The sequence below is a fragment of the Tetranychus urticae genome, chromosome 1, assembly GCF_039701765.1.
Source record: "Tetranychus urticae isolate SD_2017Ah chromosome 1, NJAU_TeUrti_SD_1.0, whole genome shotgun sequence".
NCBI classification, from domain to species: Eukaryota; Metazoa; Arthropoda; class Arachnida; order Trombidiformes; family Tetranychidae; genus Tetranychus; species Tetranychus urticae.
Window position 1 is genome coordinate 32,345,980 of NC_142958.1, and position 27,210 is coordinate 32,373,189.

At 31.1% G+C, this 27,210-nt stretch overlaps 2 protein-coding genes across 5 annotated transcripts in view; one reads left to right on the plus strand and one right to left on the minus strand.

Annotated features, from left to right (window-relative positions):
- Positions 1-506: 506 nt before the first annotated feature.
- LOC112538797 (uncharacterized) lies at positions 507-2,822 on the plus strand. Of its 3 annotated transcripts, none has more exons than XM_089270425.1 (6): positions 507-705; positions 1,365-1,424; positions 1,504-1,601; positions 1,686-1,968; positions 2,042-2,274; positions 2,341-2,822. In XM_089270425.1, exons 1-6 carry the CDS (start codon positions 618-620, stop codon positions 2,719-2,721), a joined length of 1,143 nt encoding a protein of 380 aa, XP_089126551.1. In that variant the 5' UTR covers positions 507-617; the 3' UTR covers positions 2,722-2,822. The 3 variants fall into 3 exon arrangements, with proteins under 3 accessions (XP_089126551.1, XP_089126552.1, XP_089126553.1); XM_089270426.1 differs by having other exon boundaries at positions 626-705; positions 1,484-1,601; XM_089270427.1 differs by lacking the exon at positions 507-705 and having other exon boundaries at positions 1,383-1,424; positions 1,477-1,601.
- A 909-nt stretch (positions 2,823-3,731) lies between these two features.
- Positions 3,732-27,210, minus strand: part of LOC107361954 (cell adhesion molecule Dscam1) — a 38,541-nt gene continuing 15,062 nt past the window's right edge. Inside the window, exons 3-18 of one of the 2 annotated variants that reach the window (XM_015928915.3) lie at positions 24,741-24,887; positions 23,271-24,180; positions 22,025-22,263; positions 21,691-21,852; positions 20,992-21,282; positions 18,766-18,885; positions 13,461-13,779; positions 12,859-13,139; positions 9,840-10,004; positions 9,703-9,773; positions 9,289-9,622; positions 7,990-8,181; positions 6,130-6,423; positions 5,267-5,440; positions 4,977-5,176; positions 3,732-4,673 (exon numbers count right to left, since the gene is read on the minus strand). In XM_015928915.3, coding sequence (XP_015784401.2) covers positions 4,566-4,673; positions 4,977-5,176; positions 5,267-5,440; positions 6,130-6,423; positions 7,990-8,181; positions 9,289-9,622; positions 9,703-9,773; positions 9,840-10,004; positions 12,859-13,139; positions 13,461-13,779; positions 18,766-18,885; positions 20,992-21,282; positions 21,691-21,852; positions 22,025-22,263; positions 23,271-24,180; positions 24,741-24,887 — 4,007 coding nt within the window. In that variant the 3' untranslated portion in view covers positions 3,732-4,565. The remainder of the gene's footprint in view (positions 4,674-4,976; positions 5,177-5,266; positions 5,441-6,129; positions 6,424-7,989; positions 8,182-9,288; positions 9,623-9,702; positions 9,774-9,839; positions 10,005-12,858; positions 13,140-13,460; positions 13,780-18,765; positions 18,886-20,991; positions 21,283-21,690; positions 21,853-22,024; positions 22,264-23,270; positions 24,181-24,740; positions 24,888-27,210) is intronic. The other variant, XM_089266637.1, reaches the window with a different exon arrangement.

Below are 27,210 nucleotides of genomic sequence, written 5' to 3' on the forward strand. Positions count from 1 at the left end.
TAATTAAAAGGCTGATTTGGCTGAGTTTGGCTTGAAAAATTGCATTTAATTCAATTTTATAAGTTAAAAAATATCTTCATATTTTATATTAAACATCTAACACCACTTTAATAACGTAAACTCAACATACTCTATCCAATGACACCTCTCTCATTTAAATTGGCGTCAGACGTTCACTTCCCTTGTGAGTGAACCTATCATAATTATCATGAGCAAATAAAATTTTATCAATTCTACATGGATTGAGTTGCCAGCGTTTTAATGAGTTAGTTATTTCTACAGAAATAAACAAGATTTCAGTGCAAATTACAAGTAAAAACAGAATTTGAGAGAAAAAAACTATTTCCAAGTGAAAAAGACGACCAAATTTGTTAGCTAGCCGACTCAGCTAAATTTGAATTTGACTGGCTTGAGCCGGCTCGAGCTATTTACTTTTAACTGGCTTCAAGCACGTGAAGAAATAGCTGGCTGGCTGGCTCAATTGGCTAGCTTCGGTATCTATTTGATTCATAATAAACTGTTCACCACTAAACAATTCTTTGACATTCGGCCTTTTTGTCATTTCAAGCTGTATCTTTTTGATCTTGGTTCTCACATTGTTTTTTCATGTCGATAAAATGAACATCGAAAATTTGCCTGATGACTGCTTATTATATATTTTAAATCATTTCTATAGATTTGATACTCTCCTGAATTGCTCTGAAGGTGAGTAAAAAGGAATTGGGATTGCTTTTGATTGGGAAAAAGGATTGCTTTCAATCTTTTTTCATAAATCAAGTTTAATTTGAAATGTCATTGCTTACTGTTTTCTTGAGTTTCACGATTTTACAAAAGGAAATTGTTGAACAAGTACCAAATCTCGTGCAATTGAAATAATTAATGGCATATTTCATTACAAACCTTGTATACACTATCGAGTGAATACAGCTTGAATGTAGCTTATTTATACCCACCAGCCATTGAACTATGTACCCAGGTTCATTAAGGCGTTTTTTTAATTTCCAGTCTTTTCATGATCAAAAATCACCAACTATTGGTGGCATTGGTTAAATCTCAGGTTTGAACATTGCATTTCGAGAATTGAATAACTTGTGATTCGTTCAAACGTGAGATTTGTACTACTGACTTACTCATACTGACTGTTTGTTTTGATCTTGAAAAACGAAAATGAAAAAAAACTCACAATTGTCAGTATTTTATTGTCTTTTTATTTTCTTTCAATCTTTTTTCATGAAGCAAGTTTAGTTTGAAATGTCATTGCTTGCTGATTTCTTGAGATTCACGATTAATATTACCAAATGAAATTGAATAACTTGACTAGACTTGTTAGATTTTGATAAACATTTTTTTTCATTCATAACTAGTTTGTAAAAGATGGAAAAGTTTGGTCCGTAAACGAATACGCAAGGTTGAATATTTAACAGGTAAGCTAAGTTAAAATTTAGATGATTTTTCAATATTCAATTAGGTTAATAGCAATTAGAGCATAAATTTTTAATTTAGATGATGGAATAATGGTGCGCTATCCTATTGGAAATACCATAATCTATAATGACGAACTTGAGAGAACCGAAGTATCAAAGTGGTTTCCTAATCTTAAGGTTAGTCTAATCGTAAAGAAAGGTTAAAATTAAAATGACATTGCCAATGTTTCCGATGAAAATATAAAATCCATTTTGCTCTAGATTTTATTTGTTAGTTACGATAATCTTGACGTAGATTTTATCACAACTTTAACATTCAAAGGACTAGTATTGACATCTTACTGCAAAAGCTTGGAAAATGTCACTTTTCATAATCCGTCGCTTGAAATGTTAGTGATTTCACACATTTGTAGTTTTTTCGCCAACGAGATCCAAGGACCAATAATGAAACAATTGTACATAGGTGGATGTAATGTTTCAGATTTTGCCAGATGTGCTAAATATTTTCCGAATTTAAAGCGACTTCATATTGAGGAATACACTGGTGAGTATGTTTAATTTATTTTCTTTGTTTCATTGGATACTCTAAATATTCATATGTACATGCTTATTAACAGATTACACTTGCGACAATTTTTATACTGGACCTGTTCTTGAAAAGATAGAGATTTTGGAAATGATTTTTCACGCTCAAATTGCTCCAGGTGAATATCATGGATTCAGCCTGGCAGATCATTGTCCAGCTTTGAAAAGTGCCTTTCATTATATTCAAAATTGGTATCCGGAATCCGATTTTTTGGTCGACAGTGGAATCAAAAATAAATTCTTAGAAGATTTAGTTCTTCAACTTGTTAGTATTTCTATTTGAAAAATTTAACCTCAGATTTTCACAGTTTTTCTCTTGCAAACATTACAGGAGAGTGGTCTTGATTGGTCAGTTTTAAGACGCATATTGAGGAAGTATCCAAATTTGAAACATTTGGCTATCAGAGGACCAACAGAAATATCTGATGAAAATATTCCCGAACTTTTAGAGCTACTTCCTCGTATTATTCTCATTGATATTAGAAGTTCCCGAAAAGTAACTGAAAAGTCAACTGATTATATTAATCGATATTGTACACATCACAATCGTTCAATTTCATTATATTACAATAATAGCAGACCTAAAATAACAAAGAAATGGCCTCATTTATCAAGAAAACCTGTGCGTATTGGTCGAGGATTTGATTTCATGAAATACTGTTTCCTCAGAAATCATGATGATTTGCCATTTTTGCTTGGTCCTGTCGAGTAAACAACGATCTATCGAGGAAATATCAATCGTTTTTGTATTAACCATTAACCATTTTCGCACATTTTTATATTTTTGTAATAATAATTATTTTATGATTTTAATTTTGTTTCATTTTTGTTGTGCAAATGTTTGCGCAAATTTCGCTAAAAGCGCTCTCTGAGTGTGAAATGGAGAAATAGATTTCACAAGTCTAAAAGGTCACAAAATTGTGCCTTTAAGAGTGTTTATTATGGTCATTACGCTTATTGTGTTTTTTAGTATTACTCTTTGTAAACTAAACTCTCTAAACTTAACTTTGTCAATGTATTAGAAATGAGATTCGGTAATTAAATAGTGATTAACGATGATCAATGTTCTGAGACCTTTTCATTTCGACAAAGTAAATAATTTTAGTCTTTTTTAGTATCTTAACATTGGTTCATTCATTTTGAACTGTAAATACTGAACTGATGAATAAAGATTGTTCAATGGCAAGATAACCAATTTTTCAGCAAGTTTAGTTACAGTAAAGCTTGAGGCTTCAGAAGAGCCCAGTTTTTTTGTTGGATGGAGTGTAGTTAATTTTAAGATTTCATGAAATACATAATTCACTTTTTTCTCAACTTTGAAAATGGATTTCCATTTCTACTTGATCCTGATGAATTACGAACAATTCAACGAAAATTTTTCGGAAGGAGTTTCAAGAAGTAGACCGTATCAAGGAATTTTTATCGGTTTTCTCAAGTTACTACAGATAATCATTCTAGTTTTGACTTTATTGAGGATCAACACGGAAGAAATAAAATCTCTCTCATTCAAATCGGTTTGAAGTATTACGTTTACTTCCCTTGTTAGAAACATTTGCCTGAGATGAAGAGTCGAGATTACGATTCGGTACACATGAGGTGTTTCTCTAGACTTAAACGGCCTCTCAACGCAATAAAATCTTGAGTAATGGGATTTAATATGCCCTGAGCAAATAACTCTGATCTGTTTTAATATTGCGATGCTATTGTAAATACAAAGAACGGTGGCTTCGAATAATTTGTTTTATTTTAAAATACAAATAATTACAATTGATTATTAATAACAAATCAGAGGACCAGCGTCGAATATGGTTGATAAAAAGATTGATCAGTTGAAACAAGGCACATATTTAATTCAATTGCTTTATATTGTAACCATCTCTTGAGCGGTTAAATGGTCAATCAATATGCGAAAAGCATTTCCTTTTTATATTTCTTAAGTTAATCAGTCTCAGTATCTTCAACTGAATAGGCAATGCAAATGTTGATTCAAAAAGAAATAAATTTACAATAGAATTAATACAGAAATGAAAGTGGAAGTTCATTGCTTTATCTACAATCACTCCATAACCAGACCATGTTTTCCGGAAAAGTGTGATGCGTTTCATTGAACACCTTAGATAACAATATTAAAATTATGAAAACAATATTTGAATAATATTGAACAATATGTTATAGCTAAAATAAAACAAAGGCCTGGAAGTCATCATTCAATCCAAGAATTGCCTAGAATGAAACTCTCGTACTTTGAATGTCCATCCCGTCAACTGAATGATGATGAACAGCAGTTGAAAACAAAACTCGTTCAAACATCAATTCAGTAATACTCTATTCCATGATGTTAATTTTTTCTCCTAATTTGTTAACCTTTTCAACACCCATTGATATGATGACAAGTTTATTATAGCATGTTGTTTAAGCTCTTTTGGAGGTTAATCTATTGTTTCCAGTAGAGTTGAGTGGGATCCATTTGATCTACCTCTAATTAATTGATCTGAAGAATTGATATTTTTACAAATATGAATCAACGATGTTATTATGGTTAGGTTGATGTTAATGTCATCTTGGATACAATGGTTCATGATTTATATCGAGTAGATTGTTGTTTTCACAGGACCCACTGGTTGTACCTTGAAAATCGTATAAAGAGCGATTATTTGGATGAGTCTGTCACAAAGAGAGAAAAAGAATGTTAGAAATCAGGTTAAGATGACAATCAAAGTTGATTAATCTTGTCAAACGTTTAACAAGGCTAATTGAGTTGCTTCTGGTTACAAAGATGTGGGTTGAAAAAGAGGATCATGGTGAAGATCAAGAGTCAACTCAAGTCAAGTACGGATTAAGTTGTTGATGATCTTGAATCAAAAATTCACTGAGAATTATGATAATGTACGAGGAGTGAGAATAATAATAAAAGATATGGAAAGTTGCATGACAAATGTGCATTCATTGGTGACTCGATGTTAATACCTTAAGCAATGGCATGTCGTATGAGTTTTCATTAGTTTGTAGTTTCATTGGGTTATCTTGAAAATAAAGTGAAACTCTCGTTGTTGCATAAGGAGAAGGACAATAAACGCTGGTTCGTTCATCTCTTTGGACTGTTTCATAGACAACTTTGGTTGAAGACATTGAAATATTATCAGCAGCTTTGGGTGATACTTGATCATCTAAAAGAAACAAAATACAAAATAACAAAAGTGAGAATGAAATGTCGAAAGAATTATAATATTGTTAATATTATTGGATTTTTTCCTTACTCAGATTAGTTACAGCAGACATGTTTCGATTTTTCCTGAATCCAAAGAAGAGTATGAATATTACAACAACCAGTAAAGATATAAACACAGAAGTAACTGGCAAAACCATTTGAACATAACGACGTAAACGATGTTCATCTGGGTTTGAGCTGACTGACATTGGTGCAATTGTTTCTGAAAGATAAACAAAAACAGAGTTAGTTTTGAGGGCGAGAGTAAATCATTGCAAGGTTTGTATGTCACTCTTAATTATGAACAGTATCGATCTAAATGGATCATTTGATTAAGTGCCTTCGAACATTTTGTATGTTTATTCACAGATAATTTAAAGAATGAAGGGAAAACACAAAGAGAGACGAATGATAAGGAGAAGATGAACATGAAACTGAGGGAATGAGAGAAAAACAAACAAAGAATGAGAAGAAAAATGAAGATAAAGACAATTTAATCAATCAATTGGGCCCAAAAAAGGATTCAAACAACGATCAATTGAAGGGAAATCTGAGTAAGAATAAGAAGATAAAATAACATAAAAATAGATTAAATGAATGAATATAATATTGAATACTGTGCCATGTAAGGAGATGTACAGCGTCATCTAATGACCTACGTTTAAAGGCAGACTCTGAATATAAGATTAGATTGAATTAACTTGATAAAGATTAGATGATTGAATGAGGATGGATTGAGAAAAAGAGATTGGAAAAAGGTAAAGCCATGGAGAAGAGTGAGAAAACATCAAAAATCAGATTCCTGAATAGCCCATTGATTTCAACGGAGCATCGCAATAAACGAAAAGATAATGCACTTTTCAATTTGAATTGATTCCATTTTGACCTCAACTACTGTCATCCAATGATTACCTCCTTGTTCAGTTAATGTGGCAAAAAAGTATTCGGCTTCCGTTGAACCAGCATCACTTTGAGCAGCTATGAGGAGATTATACCATGTAGCTGGCTGTAAATTGGAAACCAGAAACTGATCCAAAACCGATGAAACTGTATTTGATACGAGGATCCATTCGGTGTTACCCTGCTCTTTGTATTGTACAATGAAATTGTTGATGGGACATGAAGTGGTTCGCCAAGAGGACAGTTGAAGAAAGACAAATGTTGAATTGATGTGGAGCAATGAACTTTTATCTGGAGCAATAGGAGCTAAAGGAATGAGAAAACAAAAGAAGAGAAAAGCAGAGTTAATCTAATATTAATTTTAATTGTAACCAATCACCATTAGAAGGAAAAACATTAAACTTAATAGATTGTTAAGAAAAATGGTTGCAAAGAGGAAAAACAAGAATTAAGGTTGAATAGATAATAAATAATCTGGGAATAACAAAAATTAGGGTTGAAATTGGTTTAATCAGTTTTACTCAAAATTGTCATCCAATCTATTATTTAACTATTAACTGTCTAATCATTTTGAACCACAAAGTTCATTGTAAGACTTTGTTTTTGCTTAAATAAAATGTTTCCATTTCCAAAATTGTCTTCAAGTTGATTCGATTGAAATTTTGGGCTAAATATGGATTCTATTTCAATATGTTCTGATAATGATTGAATAAGAAATATTGACATTATTTTTGGCATTTACATTTGATTTTGGAAAAGATTTATTCCATTCTATTACATTCCTTTGATTTTGATTAAGCTTATTAACTAGAATTATATTTACCTTAGAGTCATCTTTTTTTCCCATAAAATATAATCTTTTCTCTACATGTTGAATAACATGATAAAGTTACCAGGAAAATTACCTTGAGGCTATTTTCATTAATCACATCAGATTCATTTTGATTAACTGAATGGTTAACAAGTAATCTATTATTTGTGACCAAAATGACTTTATTGGGTTTCAAGAACTCACAGGGAATAATAAAATCTGGAAAATTATCAAACCCAATTCAATTCTAATGAATATTAATATCAATTATTGAGAAAAGAAACAATTAATTGGTCTGATATTTGATCATGAAATGTAATATACTCAGTCTTAACCCAATTAAGATTATCAGACGACAAAAAGAAGCCTTAAGAAATTGAAAGCTTAACTGTTTTTTAATCAATAGAAGCTAATATCGTGAAATGAGATACATTAACTGTTAGCAATATCATTAAATATCGGGTTGAAGAATGAAAAGCCTTAAACTTGAACTGACAATTAATTCAATCGATGTCATTTGATCCTTTTGCCATTCTCCTATTATAATATTCATCCATGTAACTGAATCGAGTTGACAAATTCAACCAGAATGAATTTTCTCTCAAACTAAAAACATAATAAGTCTTTTTTTTTGTTAGCTCAGTTTGATAAATAACTATTGATATAATTTAAATATTAATATTTTTTCTTGGAATCGGTTCAAATGTCAGGGCCAACAACGACAAAAGGTTTTGAACCTTAAGATGAATATGAAAAAAATCATTGATAAACCTGTAAATTTCATGTCAAAATGGTTTTGTAGCTATTAATCAACTAAATAGAGTCAAAATAAATTACTCAACTTGTGCTTAACAAGGAATGATTTTTCATCTCAACCAATGCTTTAATGGTTTTTGTCAATGTATTAACATTGCCTGTTAATGCATTAACTCATTGATGATTTGTTTATCACTATATTATTTAAAAACTGTTTAGAGGGAATAATATATTTCACAGCTTCCATAATGATTTATTCTTAATGGTTATGAATTTTCTTTGATTAAATTATGAATTTATCTCACCTCCTCCTTCAGTTTGAAATGATAAAGCTTCACTTGGTTCACTTTCACCAATCTCATTGAACGATACCATGTAAATTGTATACTTGGTTCCACAATGGAGTGACCTTATGGTATGTGAAGTCAATTTACCATCATTTATTGTCTCATGAGACTTGAAATCACTCGAGCTTTGTCGCAGGAAGACTTTGAATCCTATTAAAGAGAGCGAAAAAGAACGTGAAGATGAGAAGAAGAAAAAGATGAAATCGTCTGTATTCAGAGTCACACTTCCAAGATATGCAATCATTATGAATATCATGTTACCAAAAATCAAATGTCGTTTATATCACTGCTTGTTGACTAACCATTTATTACACATTCATGAAGACACTTTGGTTTAACCAAGTTTTACTGTAACCTCTCTTTGGATGTAGAGATAAACACCATTTAAAATGAAACGATAATTGAAATTCAAAATATAAAGCATGGCTATTGAACAGATGTTTTATATCCAGTAAGATGAAAGCATCAAGAATTTATCAATAATTTGTTTAGCATTAGTACTCTAAATTAGTGAAACTAAAGATGGAATAAGATTGGACATTTGTCTCAGATCAATCAGCAATTAACTGTGATTTTAACTCTATCTATGTAAAATTGTATTTCATTTGAAAAAAACGGCTATAAAAATTTAGCAAAGCAGAGTTGGATTGTTTAGCAAATAGCGGGAAACTTTAGGGACTGTTCACAAATAATTTAATTTACTCTTTGATCTCAATGTTTTTTTAATTCCAATAATTAAAATTATTTCAATTTCCTGGAAAATTGTTTTCAATTAGTAAATTAGAAGATTTTTTACAGTAAATTATCACCATCAGGTGTAAATTTAATCTCTAATTAGCCATTTAGTCAATTATGTAATCTTATCCATAATTTATCGTTAACCCCTAGCTAGTGTGAATGAAACAGATGATGTTTATTTTACCAACTCCTCTAATTAAATGATTCGCTAATTTAATCTCTCAATTATTATTTTGTATGTAAATAATTGTGTTAATACATTCTCAAGACTGTTAGTAATTGAGTTATTCCAAAGTAAGTGATTATTAGGTCAAAATGAATAAGATTTAACCAGGAAGTTCACTGCCTTTTCACTATTTTGGTTAAAGACTTCTTGTTTACATGTGAATACTTATTTGATTGTTAATGAATCTGGAATCTGCCCAGGTAAGTTTCAAGTTTGACTCTTTGCTTTCAATATTGCATGGTTAATTAATTCATTTCGTATAATTTAACTAGATAATTTGGAGATATAATTACCTATGGGTGCCTCTGAATCTATTGGAAGAATCCAGCTAATTGTAACTGTTGATGCTGTAAAACTAACAATCCCCAGTTTAGGAGACAATGGAGCGTCTTTATCCAATGTTTTGGCAACTGTTTCAGGTGATTGTGGTCCAGCTCCTTTGGTATTGAATGCTTGAACAGTAAAAATGTACGAAGTGGATTTACGCAAGTTGCTTATCGTTATCTGGAGCTTGGAATTCAGTTTATTTTCAACTGTTTTGAATATAAACGATTTCTCCGTGTGTAGCTCTTTGTAACCGATGTAGTATCCTGTAACTGAACCAAAGGATTCAATATGCTTCGGAGGCTGTTGGGAAAGATGCGAAAATGGTGATTAGGCCCATTGGTGTGAAAAATGGTTTCGTGATTGATTATAAATTGGTATACCTTCCATTTGACCAAAATAGAAGTTGAACTAATTGCTTCTGCTCGAACTGACACTGGACTTGTCAATGGTGCTGAAAAGAGATGAACAAATTGGTTGTTAATACACGGGGTTGTCTTAATTAAGTAGACAATGTTACCTTCTTCGTCAGTTGTTATCGTGATAACTTTGCTTGGTTCACTTTTGCCAATATTGTTTACAGCAAACATGCGAATATCATAATTAGTTAATGGCTTGAGATCATTAATAAAAACTTGAGTGGCAGTTCCGTCAATTTCAGTTGTTGATGCTTTTGACCAAGTACCTGTTGGAAATGAAAAGGATAACTCATCATTAGTCAACATTAAATTGCCGATTCATTAAAAGTAAGCCATAAAGTTGACAGGAAAATGGAATCAATTGATACAGCAAAATATCTGACAATTTATCGCCAATCAAGTTAAGATATAATATTTCAAATGGAAAGCAAATCCTTTGCTGATCGGCCAACAGAAATGAAAAGACATTCTCTATTTATCCTGTTCAATAATAATCTGAATTTTCATCATTATCTTCATCATAATCATCTCTTTCTTTCTTCACTATGAATCTGACCACTTGAACGGAAGCTTAAGATGATGGATGTTATCCTGATTAATATCAATTTTATTTCTTACCAAGCAAAAGATAAAGAAAGAATAAGAAAAGACATCAAACCAATAAAGGGATGGAAACCAACATATACAAAGTATATATAAGTAATATATACAGAGGATGATGATAAAAATAATGATAATCAGAGAGAAAGACGATTGCTTCCCGGAAGCTTATCTTCAGAGCGAAAACTTGCAACTTGTATTCCTATTCACAATCAGCGTTGAAATCAAACCATGATCATCTAATATCTTTGCCATCTTTCAATTCTCTCTCATCTCAACCCTTTGCCGTTTTCTCGTATAATTTGCAATATTACATTTCATTATCACCAGTTTTATAATGCATGGATAATATCAAGTTTGATACATTTCTTGTTGAGTTTCCAATTTCAGATGATTATGTCTGTGCTACCTCAATCAATGTATATAATTAAGTCGTTTACTCCAAGCAAACCCATGAAAAGGATAGAAAAAAAGGTTGAGTGATTGATTAGTCTTCAATTAACGGCTAAATACAATGGGAAACGCAAGAAAAGAGATTCACACTCACAATGGAGAACAAGTAGAGAGACAATCAAGCTGACGATGATGATGATAATGATGAAGACAAGGAATAATAAGCCAAGAAGGAAAAGGCAAGAAAAGTGAAAAAAAACTGGGATGCAAAAAGTTGTCTAATATAAGATGAGGATAAGTTAAGAATGTAATGGATTTGGTAAGAGATGAGAAAAAAATATGAAGATGATTTTGGAAACGTCTTGGTGAATTGTAGCGCAAATTTGAAGAATGGAGATGAGAAGATGAGGTTGAGGGTGAAAAAAGGAAAGAAGATGAAAGATGAAAGATTGTGCATAAATGGTGAGACAGTTTCACTTGTGGCCCATTTTACAGTGAAACAAGAAGACAAGAAGACAAGAAGATGAGCAAAAATCTAAGAAACTTGTAAGCTTTATAGCTTTAGATTTACTCATTGATCCAGAAATTGCCTTAATTCATAGGAAAGTCAAAGAAGAGGAAGAAAAGATGAATCTGACTGTTCAAGGGTTATACCTTGGATCATGGTGATGATAATGATGATTGCTAGTGAGGCAAGAAAGGAGCCAAAATTTAAGTTGATAGGCCGAATAAAATACGATGATTGATGCGTATAAATTGTTGTATATCAACATATAAAGATTCATTGAATTCACTTTCATCATCTTTTTTGTCTTCAACTTGATAGGTTTTATTTTTTTGCTTATCAAAGTAATTTTGTGTTGACTCAAGGCTTGATTTAAATTGAATTAACAGTAATTAAAGTCGCTATTTCTGTGTAACAATAACATTTTACCTTTTCTTTTGCTATTACTTTGTTTTTTCATCTGATTTTTGTACTTGCTTTTGATAAAATTGTTCAACTTTTCCCTTGTATTTTGATACAATATTATGATCTAATAATAAGATGTCAACTTTATTTGTGTTCAATAGATTTTGATATGTTAAGGGAAAAAAGGTCAAACTAAAGCTAAATAGCCTTAAGAATGGTGAACAAATTTACCTTGATTTTAAGATTATTTTCTTGCTTTCATCTCGTATATTTGATGAATCATCAGAAAATTCTGCTTCTAATAAATAAATCTTAAGTTGGAGTGAAAATTTGCTGTAAACTAACAAGAAAAGGCATTTCATTTTGATCAATGATTCTTTCAAGTTTCACTTTAAGGTACAAAATGAGTATTTTTTGCTTTCCATTTTGAAATATAAAATTTAATCTCAGCAACTGAGTTTACTAAATGGAGTGAAAATTTTCAATATCCTATCAATCGGAAGTTGATTGAAGACGAACAAAATTGAGGAAATTGTTTCCCAATAAATTGTTGTACAATTAAGTATCATATTATACAATTAAATTTGATTGTAAAGAATGCAATCAACTTGTAAATCGAAGCAAACTGGCCATACTTTGATAGATAATATTACGATATTATTATACTCATTGATAGTTGATACAGTTTTTTTCCTCAACTTTTTTTCTCTTTTCTTCTCATGAAACTTGTCATGATGATGTTAAAGGGTCACTCAAAGGCCGTGACAGGGAAGATAAAAGGATGATTTGAGTTGAGTCAAGATGACGGCAAAGGGTAGGATTAAGAAGATGAAGAAAGTTCTGCAAGGTTGATTCAATTGGAAGACGAAGATGGACACAAATCTTGAAGCTAACATTGTAATCATCATGTATATGATATTGTGACTGTCGTGTGCTTAAAGAATCTGATCAGATGGGAAAGGAAAAGAGATGAACAAGAATGGGTGAAAGAGGCAAGAAATAAAATCTGATGGAATCTGGAAGGAAAAGAAAAGGTCAACATGATTGGTGATGAATGAGTGAGACAGAATAATGGGGAGAAAAGGATAAAAAAGAGAGTTTCATATATCACGATAAACAAGAGGAATGATGATAAGGATGAAGATGATGATGAAGATGGATTGGGTTACAAAAGGATGTAACATCCTTTTTTTTCTCTTCTTCTTCTTCTACTTTACCTCCATCTTTTTTCCATTGGATAATGTATTTTGTTACTGGACTGTTACCCGAATAAGGAAGGGAGTAACGAAGAGAAATGCTTTTACTGCCAAATTCATGAGCAATCAGGTCACTTGGAGGATCGGGTGGTTCTTCGACCAACACTCGACTAGTCATTTCACTTTGTCCATAAGGATTCCATGTAATGCACAAGAAACTCCCGGAATCAGAGCGAGTGGAGACTGGAGTTATTAGGTTCGATATCAGGCCTGTTGGTGTTTCCTTTTCACTCACAGTGTATCTAATCAAAGGATGAATCAAGTTTATTTTATTGTTAAATTGAATAAAAAAGAAGCTTAAATTTTTACATTTATCAATACTTCGAAAGCAGAAAGCTTTGCTTTGAGCTTTTAATATTTCTTTGAATTGGATTGTAACTTGAGTATTGATTTATGAAAGTAGATTTGGTGAAATTTAATCTGAATTATAATCTTTTTAAGGTTAGAGAGATTTGGTTCAATTTGGTGAATGTTTGAAATTGGGTGAAAACTCAAGAATTGACATTTTCTTAATTTATTGAGGGAAATTGTTCAATTTTCAAGAATAGTTTGAGCTGTCTCACCTTCTGTCGCTTAAGAAATCAATTTCAGTTCGTTCTTTGAGCCATTTGATGTTGATCGGTTTTTCACCGAAAGCTTCGCACGAAATGTTGACCATTTCACCAATTTTAACTCGCATCACTTGAAATGTCGATTTGAAATGAGCTTGAATATGAACAGTCAGGGAAACCACTTTGGACAGAACTGAACCAATGCCATTCTCAGCCTCACACAGATAATATGCTGAATCGGGTTTATCAGTTTCTTTGATTGTTAGTGAACCATTTTCAAGTGTTTGAATGTGGTAATTGCTTGAAACTGATTTAAAGTCACTTTTGCCTTCTTCAGTGTTAGATGAACCAGAATTGAGAGTGAAATTTCAATTGAAAATGAAAAAGGAAAACCAAAATGACGATGAAAAGAAATTAATTGAGAGAAAGAAAAGAAAAGGAAAAGTTAAAAGATCTGAACCATTTAATGTAATAAAGTTGAATCGGAAATGAGATTAATCTTATAAAATCAAGTCAAGTGAAAAGGTTAACATGGTCATGAAGGTTGATTCAATGGCTATTAGTATACTTTTACCCAATCCAAATGTCCAATGTTGAACAGTTGCCAAGCAAGAAGAGGATCACATTTACCAAATTTACATTTCATGTTAACTACAAATTGTGTATTAATAAGGGCTAAAAGTGTTTACCAACAACAAAACATTTGCTGTTATCAACACTTGAATAAAACATCACTTTAATGATGGATTCAATTCATTACCAAAGGTAAAAGTGAAAGAAACAACAGCTTACATGAGAAGGTAAAAGTGAATCTGAATACTCTTCTCATGATACTCTTTAAGATGATAACAGTAATCATAATTATAATGATGATTGATTCAAGTTAAACTTGTAATGTGGATTATCATCCATTTAATTGTATATGGAAGGTAAATTTTAATTTGAAAACTCGAACAACATTAGAAGGTTCCAAGTATAATAAGGGTTGACTTTAAATGACGGTGGAAATGGCGGAAGATGATGATGATAAGAATGGATGATTAGGGTGAAAAAAGGTTGATGTTTCATGTGTTTAGTGTAGCAATTTGTTACCATGAATATGCTAACAACAGGGAAGCTTCTTCTTCTTTCTTCCCAATCTCAATATTAAATAATGTTCTGGTAATCATGCAAAGATTACTCTGGTTGATGAGGCTTCTTATATTCATGGTGAGTTCACTGTCTTCCTCTTCTTCAACCATCATTCTTCATCATTTTTTGATCCAATGACGATGATAATAATTGGCTAAACATATCTTAATGGCGTAATATGAATCTGACAAATGTTTACTTGGCACAAGTAAACAACAATCAAATGATTGAATAACATAAAAAGCTTTCAATGTCAATTCAAGTTAATCGTCATTTTATTAATTAACTTGTCAACATGTAAGCCAATTAGATTTATGAAGAAAAGGTAAAAACCATTTTCCACCTGAAATTGAGATTCACTTTTTTTCCGGTTAAACCCAAATTCACCAGCTTTCATTATAATTGGATTAAATAGCAATTTTAACAACCAATAATCAAAAAGTAATTAATTTAACAATTTCAACTTTTTCTTCTTTACTCAAGTAACACATTTTTTTGAGCACAAAATTCATGATATCAAGTTCTCGATTCTGAGACAATTCATTTTGCTCATCTTCTTTATCATCTTTTTTATCATCATCTTCATCATTCTGTCAATCTTACTTTTTTCATTTTCCCTGATTAGCATGATAATAAAGATTATATCATAAATTGTTTCCTTCTCACATCTCTTTTCATCTAGACGATAATTTCTCCTCCCAGTGAATCTGTTTCCATTATTAGTTATCAGAGAAACAAAAAGTAATGTTATCATAATCATCAATAACAACATCAACATATTCATTATTATTATTTCATCTCTTTTTTTCTGGTTTCACTTCATCTGATCATGTTATTCACAGTATTTTGGTAGCCAAATAACGCAAGGTAAACGTTGACTGATGAAAATACATTTGCTTTGGGCGATAAAACTGTTTAGTGAAAATAAATCTTCAATCAATTATCTTATAATATTATTATTTATCTCATGGTTACTCTTGCTTAACCAAATAACATTTATCTTCATTGAACAGAAACAGCGAAAAGGAAAAGAAAACGATTGAAAAAAAGTGAAGAAACAATGATTAACAACAATTGTATCAATCAGTTATTACAATTTGTACATTTCTCGATTCAAGGTTCATGCACATTCGATAAATGATCAAACATGTTTTGCACATTTTGCAACTTTTTTACCCAAACGAATATGGAAACCAACGAATCAACATTTAAAAACATTTTTTGACCCGATTTTGGTCGATCAAGTGTGAGAATTGATGAATTGATTTAAATAACGATTTTTTGATTTCAATTCATCTACAGATTAATCAAAGTTAGAAAATTAAAAACTTGAAAAAATAACTCAAACCTAAATGTGGTCTCTAAGTCAATCTGGAAACACGGTTGAGATGAAGCTCTGATGGTCATCTTAAAGAACCGAAGAAATGTTCAAGTTTCATTCAAATTATCTGTTAATGTGCAAAATGTTCAACATTAGCCAATCGAACTTTATTTACTCGAGTTTTGAGAAAATCTAAAGGATTGGAATCGATGTTGAGTGACTTTGAGTTGCACATTTATGGATATTTATGAGGCATTACAAGATTTGTTTCCAGTTATGATTAACAAAATCCATTTTCACTGTTTAACTTGATTTAGAATCGAATTGAGCATTTTGTTTGAAATTTCGCCTTCGAGTTTATCATTGCTTTTGAACCTATCAAAGATAATGTAACATGTTCAAAGCGTTTTATTTGATACATTTAATCTCATCAAAATATCTCAACTTGAAGTGAACCTGAAAAAAGTTCTTGTATATTATCGTTATTATCATCATTATTATTGTTATTATGTGAATTGAATGACTATAATAAAATAAGTAAAGGTTATCAAAATTTTTGTGCTCAGCAATTTAAAATTATGTTTCACTTTATTGACCATTTTTGAGCTTTGATTTGTGCTCAACGAAATAAAATAATAGGTTATCCATAGTTTTATTATCATTACTCGAGTCGTTTAGTTTTGTCTTTAAATGTTACATGAATGGTTAAGTCTAGAGTTGACTGGAGAGATGAACATGGAGTCGACTTTTCAATATCATTATTGCATTGTAAAAGTGTTCAATATCACATTTTGAGTAAACGTTTTCCTTTCGATCTTTTATTCAATGGATAAAATCAATTGGTTAATTAAATAGGAGTTTGCATTCCGTGAAACAAATCAGATCAAGTTAGGGAAGAATATAATTTGATTGAAAGAAAGAGTGAAATGAAAAATTTATTTAAATTGATCCAATTGAACATTTTTCAACTTGTTAAACAATTGTTCATTTGATCAGAAAAGTGCAACAAAACTGTTCACAATAATGTATTTGGAAGGGAAAAAATGTCTTTCATTGAAGTCAGTTCATGAGAATGTTCAAATTGAACTAATACTGAATAAGAATGTGAAAATGTGACAATTAGAATGAAAATTGGAGAGTAAAATGTGCCTTCCAAGCGAATATTTTTTCGAAAACTTCTATTTTAAAATTTTGTTCTAATCTTTTCCGTTCAATCTGATTTTCTTGAACGGTTGTAGCTGCCTACAAGTTCAGATTACACCAAAAAATGAACATAAGGTTACGATAATACAGAGACTAAAATGCCAAAAATCGACTGTTATACGATGTTAAATCGTAATATAAAGTTGATAAAACTGTACCAAAGCTTCAATATCTTGTCTTTGGATTTCATTCAAGTTGAGAATTTGAATGGATTCTAGAATCAGAAGAACTGGACTTTTGTACTAACGGAAGCTTTCAAACATAGAATTTGGATTTGCCATTTCTTTCAACAGAAAATATTCACTTCCATCTGAGTTTCAAAAACAGCAAGAAAAGTTTTCGTTTCATGAAAGAACAGTTGAGATTTGTTGGATTTTGATGCATTTCCAGATGAAATGATCAGATTTTCGAACAGAAATGAAACTTTCAAGCATTTATATTAACAATTTAATTAACTCTCGACTTGATCTTGAAACACAATCATTTGATTCTAATTACTCTTTTAAAATATTTTATATTCAAATATCGTTTTAATGCCAGAAAACTGAGTAATTAAAAAGTAATTTTTATTTCATCAAAACTGTTTCTTATGCAGAGCTGCTCTAAAGCAAGAATAAACTGAATGTTTGATCGAGTTAGGAATGAACTGAATGTAGAATAAAAAACAAATCAAAATGAAATTAATCTGTACAATTTACTCATTCCTTTTGTTACATTGTTCATTATAAACATAAATAATATGATCCAAAGCAACTCCCAGTATTCCCTCCCAGTATAACCCACAAAAGTCTATCTTTTCCTTTTTTTATCCAATTTTCATCTAATTCATTTGCACTAACTCAACCTCTCCAGCAAAAGTTAATGGGTAAAAAGAAGTGAAACCAAGAAAAAAAGAAGGAAAACAAAAGTTCATTTTTCATTCTACATCATTTTGATGGATTGGGATGAACAGTTGAAACTCTTACCAAGTTCAACTTGGGTTTGGTAGTAGTAACGTATAAATGACGATTTCGAGTATATTTATGTTCGTCTAGTTCATTGATATTAATAAATATGTCAAGACTATTTGGAAGCAAGGGAAAAGTTAAGAATAGATAAACAGGGAATGGAATCACAGAATTGATAAAAAGTCTGGGAGTGACAAGGAGAAGAAGAAAAATGCAAAAAAAGGAAATGTTGAGAAAGTGCCTTAAATAATTAAGACGCATTCCATTAGAGTTTGGCTTCTCAATTGTTTCCTCTTTTCATCATAAATTTATCTTCTTCATTCTCCTTCCAAGATTATCAACTGATTCCACAACATGCATATTTGTAACCATGTTACACATTGGCTTCTGTTTCCAAGTTTCCTCATTTCGCCATTCACTCCAACTTAATAGACTCAACTCCATTTAAAAAGATAAATGTTATCAAACCCAATTTTCACCTTTAATGGTTTTGTACTTTTGAATGCTGTAAACTCATAACAAAATATTCATTTTAAACATAAAATTTCTTTACTTTTGCAGACAAAAAACTTTCCATTCAATAGACTTGAGATCGAGTTTAAGTTTATTTGATTAACTTAAAGATTTAGAATTGCATTTCGATAATTGAATGTTTTAGCGACATTAACCTTTCAGTGACTTGATTCATCTTTTGTCAATATTTGTGTTTAATTACCTGTTGATATTTTCCATCTGATTATTGGCATTGGAAAACCGTCAGCTTGACAATCGAAAGTAACTCGTTCACCAACAATTGCTGATTTATCTGTTGGTTCAATGATCCATTTTGGTGGAACTGAAATGAAATGAAAATTTATTTGCTTGCATTAATCAGTTTATTTCAATTTTTCATCAAATCCCAATCGAAACTCGAATCAATATTCTTATGATTAGTTGCTACTCTCAGACCATTTCTACCCTTGAAAACGATAATGCATAAGCTATTGAGATAAGAATAGAAAGGAAAAGCGAATAGAAAAGATGAAGATGAAGATGAAAGGAGCGAGATAAAAGCATCTTGTAACTTGTTCTGCCGTCAAGTTATTAAAGCATCAATCCCAAGACAAATCTCCAGCCGAGAGACACTTTTTTATCTTCAACTTCTTACATTATCCTTCAACTAACCAGACATTACTTCACCTAACCTCTCAAGAAAAATGTCTTGAAGGAGAAGAAAGAAAAAAAGATTGTTCTTTGGAAGAATCTTTTATTTTCAGTTTTCCATGAAAGTGAAAAAAATGTTAACATGTTGATGGTGATAATGATGATGAGGAGAGATTCATCACACTTGAAAGTATCGATTGAAACATCAACTTAAAATTTGGTTTCAAATAAATATTGACCTTATTATTTCCATTCCCTGTAATCTAACTGTTTGTTGTTTCCTCATCGTTATAATCAACACAATGTGCAGTAAAAAAGCCTTTGATAACAAAAGAAGTTGAATCTTTTGAAAGGTTAAGAGTAAACTTTTTTCTTTCCTTCCCAATGCTTCTAATGATAAATACTGATATAATAACAGTTATATTGATAAATATTATAAGAGATGTAATAAATTACTTTTTCAGTGAAAGAGTAATGATAAGCTTCTTCTTCTTCTTTTTTATTAAATCGCCCAAATAATGTTTATGTTCAATTGACTGTTTTGGAATCTGTTAGAATCCTTTTAGATTATTGATCAACCTAATTGTTCGCAATCTTGTTCACAAAAATTCTATTATCATTATCACCAAATAAACCCTTTGTTATCTCATTTATGGTACAAAATGCTGCCTCCAATCTGGTAATTCTGATGGTTATGGCAATAGATTATGTTATCCAACAAATTCTGTAATCTATTTATCCATCTTTCAACAGAAATCGCAATCGATTCCTTCAATATTGAATTGAAAATCTGATCTGATTCGAGTCAAGAATAAATCAAGAAGAGCAGCAAGTGGTACGAACATTCAACGTCAACTAACTTTGAACGAACTGGGAAATTCTGACTAAAAATGTTTTACTTTGCAAATGAAAAGCAATAAATCTTCACACTTATAAAACTTTTAACATTTGCAACGAAAATCAATTGCTCAAAATATCTGTATGATGTGGCTTCACAGATTCAATCGGTTCACAGAACTCCTCCTGAACTAATCCACTGAAATTTGAATGAAATTCATCTTAAGTTTTGTTAGAATAAATTTTTTGTGACTTTCGTTGATTTGACAAACTTTTTTGTGGCTTTTTTGGAGTCAATTTCACTTGGGATTGAACTTGTAACTTTATAAATTTCAGTTTTGATTCGATTTTTTCTTGTCTGTCCTTTGATTTTATTCAATCAATGGACAGACAAAGTTGAAAGGCTAATTATTGGCAGAGTTTTGCTCTTCGTTGAGTTGTTTGTTTCGTTGGATGAAGAGTTTCAACTCATGAGTTTGTTTTGATTCTCTTATAAATAATATTTCGAGCAATATCAAGTTACATTACAAATGTGAACAACCATTATCATCTTATGTCAAATTGTTGTTTCAAACCCTCAATTTACAATGAAACATTATATTCCATCATGAACATCAACATGGAAGATTGAAAAATGTGATTACAAGTTTCATCGTTTTTCTTCCTCTTTTTACTTTTTACTTTTCCTTTTCCTTGTGTTTCACATTTTAGTAAACAATTGGTTATTTGAAAGGAGATTGAAGGGATTCAAATTACTCGTTAGTCAACAATTAACTATCCTATTATTTGCTTCATTAAATATAAATATACATTTAGGGAGAAAAATGTTGACAGAAAATGAAAGGAAAACAAAAAAGAATCTAAATTGAGTTTAATTGAGAATGAAATGAAATGTCAAATTAATCATATCCTTCATTATATCAATCATCGAGTTAATAGTCGAGTGTTCAGTTGAACTTACCTTTTACAATCATTTGAGCAGTATAAGAGTCTTGACCAACTTGGTTGGTGGCCAAACAAGTATAACTTCCAGCATGTTTCTGTTTAACATCACGAAAAACCAAAGACGAACCAAGATCAGTTAATTCAGTTATTTGAACGTCATCTAAATTGTCATTTGAAATGGTTAAATTGTCCTTTAGCCAATCAACTGAAATGGGAGGATCGCCAGTCAAAACGTTGCAAGTAATGATAACTCGCATTTTCTCAGTTAAATGTGATGGAAAACTGAATGAACTTATACTTGGTTTACCTACAAATCGTTTTGTCGTTTTGATTCAACAAGAAAGGAAAAGCATTTAAGAAAAGCGTCAGAAAATGCAACAGAAGACACAAAAGCAACAAAACTAAGTTGTATTAATTGTATTAATAAATAGAATAGAAAGATTCTGGGACAGATCATTCAAATATTGGGAGCTCTGATGATCTCTAAATTGTATCTGAATTAGAAACAATCAGTTTATATTGCAATTCTTTCCGTTATTTTGCAGTTCGTTTGGACTTATTGCAATGTTTGTACACCTTAACTTTTATGTTAAAACTTATACTGAAAGAAGCTTGTAGTTAAACTTTGCTTCTTATTTGCATCTAGCGATAAACACTAACTATGAGCTTTATTTGAATGACCTGACTTTTCGTATCTAGATGCAGCCCAACTTACGAAGTACTTGAATATAAATGCGTTTCTCATCTGATTCTCCTTGGTCATTTGAGGCTTTGCAACTGTAAAATCCTTCGTCAAGATCACGACGAGCTTCTTTAATAATAAGAGATCCATTTTTATGAACACGTTGACGATCGTTTATTGGCAGTTCGTGGTCATCTGGGTAAAGAAAAGAGCAAACATTTATCGTTTATATTGCACTAAACTCATGGAAGTTTTATCAAACTATTTGCGTTTTGAAAGGAGCATTCATTGCTTATTTGCAGCTAAAAAGCAAAGTTGCAAGTAAAGCAATACGAACTACTAAACGATTGATTTAGGTGAGATTTACCTTTGAACCATATAATCCGAGTTATTGGATGACCTGAAACTGGACATCGTATCTTTACTTGTTGGCCCGCTAATGCTGTCATGTTAATCATTGGACGGATGAAAGGTTTACCCTTAAGGTAAATCATTTGAGAATGATGAGCACTTCCGGCGTCATTATGAGCATCACATTGATATAAGCCACCATCTTCAGAGCGTAAACTCGTAATATTAACATAGCTAACAACATCTCCATTCATACTGCAAATGGAATTGATGCACAAGGAAAAAGAAATACGATTAATACCGATTACAACAAACTTGATCAATAAATCGTTGTTTCAACTCAAATAGCTTCGAATGTAAGTTTTTAGACTGGAATTATATCTTTCTATTGAAAGTAAAAAAGATCATGCCTTAGCTAGAAAGGTTGAATTAGAAGAACGAAAAGAGCAAGGAAAAACTTTTGTTGCAAAATGTTTAAACTTGACCTGAAACTGAATCTGAGATGATGTTGATTAATGATAATCGAAAGAAACTGGGTGAAGAAAATGCTAACGATGTTGAGGGTCTAAATTATTGCGAAAAGTGAATTTGTTTACCGAAAATATGATACTTTTAGTCAGATAAATGGATATTTATTCCTGTATATTATGAACACATGTTGACAGGCAATTGTTACTGCAAAACTTTGCTCTAACATTTCATTGAAAAGCTGGATATTATTGTGAATAAAATGTCTTCATGTGTGTAAAAAGTAAATGAATGGGTTTATATTATCATATTAGATTATTTTCAATGAAAATGAATAGAACCAAAGTAAATGTTGATGTTAAAGCACGAAATAAAGGCAAGATAATGGCAATAATAATGAAATGTTGTACCATTTTCAAGAGTAAATCTTTACACTATTAACTAAAATATTTAGTTTACCATTTTTGCTCATCGCTTCGAATCCACTTTCTATTTCAATCTAATATATTTCCAGACTCTAGAATAACTTTTTAGCAAAGTTTAGAGCGAGAATCATTCATTAGCAGCCTTTATTTATAGCAATTATTCGAACATTTAAGACAGCATTTCATTCCTTGCAGTGGTTAAGAAGAATAAATACTTAAGTTCGTGCTAAGGCTATTCATTTCCTCAATATTTGAAATCAGAAACTAGAGAATTGGGAAACTTTTAAAGGTGCAATTGAAGCAATTCATTGATTTTAGCAGTTTGGTTAAACTGATTGATGGAGTGAATGTAATAGCACTTTAAATTACCTAACATAGTCACCATATTGTATTCTATGCGTTTCGGGGATTGGTTGGTCATCGAGTGTCCAAGTAACTGTAGGCAACGGGTTTCCACTAGCTACACACTTGAGAGACAATCTTTCTCCTGGCGAAGTTATTAACTCAGAAAATGTTTCTTTCAATTGAGGCGCATCTTCGGATAAGGTTAAACACTTTGTTGAGCTTATTGTCGATTCACTTGAATCACCGGCAACAGAACACGAATAACAACCGATATCAGATCTATTAACTTTGTATAATGTTAGCATTCGATTTGAGCTGTTCAATTTGATTCTATTCGAGTAACTGGACCCATTGAAGGTTGAGTTGAGATTTAATGGTTTACCATCGCGAAACCAGGTAACTAAATGTATTGGATAACCAGTAATTTTGCAATGTAAGCGCAATTGAGAGCCAAGAGTGACTCTTGAGTCTGAAGAAGAAGAAGGCGAAGAAGACGAAGAAGAACTCGAAAGTGTTGGCGTTAATCCAGGTTCGATTATATCACCACTAATTGTGTTAAATAGTTCAAGTTGAACCGAAAGAGGCTGTTTGACTGTTAGATCAAAGACAATGCGGTCTTCACCTGCACTGTTGTTGGCCACACAAATGTATCGACCTGAATCACTTGAAGAAACATTATTAATGATTAATATTCCAGTTCCAGTTAAGAGGCTGTAACGTTGGCTTATTGGTGAGGCTAATGAAGGTAAAGATGAAAGCACTATTGACTCTTGAATATCAGTGTTTAAATTCGTCTCTTGGTGTCGTTTGAACCAACGATAATGAGGAACCGGAAATCCATGGGCAACACAGGGAAGATAAACTGTGCTTCCAACGATACTTTTAATGGTTCGTTGGGTGTTGCTGATGCTTGGTTGCACATTACCATTTGGATCTTCAATTGAAATGAGAAAAGTAAATGGATCTCATTACTATTATTACGATTGTTATTATCATCATTAATAAATTAGTTGAAGAAGACAAAAACAATTGACCAAAGAAAAGGAAAAGTTATCAGGCAAGGAATAAAGGCTCAGGTAATTGTGATTCTGGGAATTGATGCAACTGATTAAATTGATTAGAATTGTGAATATAAATGAAAATAAAGAAAGTGTTCAAAAGTAAATGGCGAGTAAACATTCTGTTTGCAGTCAATTTCATAAATGATATTGTTTTATGTCAATGTTACTATTCACAGCCAATTTAATCAATTACAATCAATCAGATTAACCATTGATTGACCTCACTATTGCTTCCATTAAATAACTTATAACATTATCATAACTGGTAACTACTGGGAATGATAACGAAAGGCATATGAAAACGAATGCAGAAAATGGCTCGAATTGCATTTCAGTTTAAAAAGAAAAATCATTATTCTTGTTATTGATATCGAAGCAAAAGATTCACATTGTTTGTACATTTCCAAACATAAATTGATAATGAGTTTCTTACCAGTTACGACTAATTTACCGCTTGAAGTGCTCGTTATCAATTCGTTTGTAATTGAATTGTGAACTTGGCATTTGAAGGAATGGTGAGTGTCTTGACGATTCACTCCAACAATGTAAAGGTTACCATTGAGACTAAATATTCTTGAACCTGGAATGAAAAGCAGATAAATTATTAATAAAAGTAACAAGTTTCTAAATGGTTTAATATTCGGATTGACTGGGAGTGAGGAATGAAAGTCGCGTAAATTAAACAATCAAGAGCAATAATTAGAGTAGTTTGATTAAGCCCAAGAGAAATACTAATAATCAAGTTAAAGAGTCTCTTTAATTGTAAAGATAATCTTTAATCAAACCAAGTCAAATCTAATGAATATTAAACAATTTCATTGAACAAACTGAAACCTTAATCAATTTATTTTCTTATTAAGTTGAGCTTTAATAATTTAAAATTTACTTTCATTGATATAATTATGCTGCAAATGTAATTACTCTGAAGGGAATGAAGGTGACTAAATATCGTAATAATAATGAAAACATTGAATCAGATTAATAAGATTAGCTGAATAAACTGAGAATGAGAATCATAATTTTAATGAGCGAAAACAAAAATTGCATTTTCCGTGTTGATGGAAGTCACTTGAGGCTCATTGAAGACATCATGATGAGCATTTGGTTTCGTTTGATAAACAAAGGTAAACACAAATAAACATGAGAAACAAATTGTCTCTTGAAGACCAAAGGCCAATGATAATGATCCTGATAATGATAATACATGGTGAAATAGCAACTAAACTTCAAGCTGAAAAATCGCATGATATAAAACAGAGAACGGAAAAGGTTTTTCAAACGAAAAATTATTTTCTGTTTTTCTTTATGAATCTAATAACTTCTCATTCCCTGATATTATAACCATAAACAACCAAATGAAACTTTCTTCTTCTTTCCATTTTCTTGTTTAATCTCAAGTTGATAATAACCTGTTAACAATCAGTTTAAACATGAAACTAAAGGTAAGAATAATTAATTTATGGGAATTCTCAGATTAACGCTTTTTTCTCGCCTTTTTTATTCATTATTTTTTTCGTGTTGAAATGTTGAAAGTGCAATATGAGACAGAGCTTAGGTTAAGTATTGTTATAAAACCAAATGAAAAAAAAAGATTCTGCTTTTGAATGAAAAGTAAAACGAGAAGACAAAAGTTGTTTCAACTGTCAAAATGGAGGTTAAAACTATCAACAAGGAATCAACCTTTTTTATGGAGTATTAAACAGATAGCTTTGGATATTTGTGATTGTTTCACTTTTTTCCTACAAAAACACGATTCTATTTTTAAACCCATTTCAGAAACTATTTTACCTTCGATATTAAGTATTAATGGGAGGGAAAAGCTTCTTTTCCAGTTTTTAATTTACAATTTGATCAAATCTTTGTCAATTCATTCAAGATGCGCGCTAGAAAATAAGTTATCATAGCAACAGTTTTTAAAGATTAAACATTTAATCTTTTTTATACTTTATTTTTTATCATTAAACACGTTTTGTTAATTTTACATTAAAGTGACAAACAACATTCTCTCTTTGCTGACTTTCATTCATCCTTGCTTTATTGGTTTATTGTCAATTGTGACCTTAATTGTCTTTTAAATTGTGACTGTTTCAGTGATCGACAGTTGGTTCGAATTTTAGGTTAACTCGGATTTGTTCAAGGTTCGTTATTTTTTATGAACCTATTTTGCTGTGTGAAATTGTCTTGTGATTCTCGATTTGAATTGGGCTTTTCCATTTTCGGATCGATTTCAATGAACATTTTGTGGGAAACATTCAATATGAAAGAAGTGTTCAGAAAGTGCTCTTTTAAAGGTTATTGTCGTTGACTGTTTCTGTTTGTTATAAACCATAAGCTACGACAGTAATGAATTCAACATTTAAAGATGAAAAGTCAACCTTTCTTGTCTTGTGATTGTCAAGAAAGTGTATCATGAGCATTGGAATTTTGTTAGCTAACATCTGAAATACACTTAAGAATGCAACATTTTTTTGCTTTTCTCAGATTCCAAGTTCTTTTGATGACACTTTTTTATCCACTTTCATCCTGATGCTCATTATCATTTCACCTTATTCTTATTCTCAAGATGATCTTTTTGAGTAAAGATTAATATAATCTAGTCACGTGATCAATAAATTGAAGATAAATTCTTTTCAGATTAAGGTTAACCTCATCGTAACTGTTGCTTTCCACCCAACATTCAGTTTCTTTATTTTATCTGCACTCTATCACACCACAGTTTCATCCAAATTCAGAGTTAAAAGAATTATACTTTTTTCACTTTTATCTTATTTGCGTGTGAATAAGTTCAATCAATTGAATACCAAGGGGCTCATAATAGACATAAAAAAGAGGATAACAAGAAAGAGTAAGGAAGAAGAGGAAGAAGAAGTATTGAGATGAGGTGAGTATAGAAAGGTGAGAAT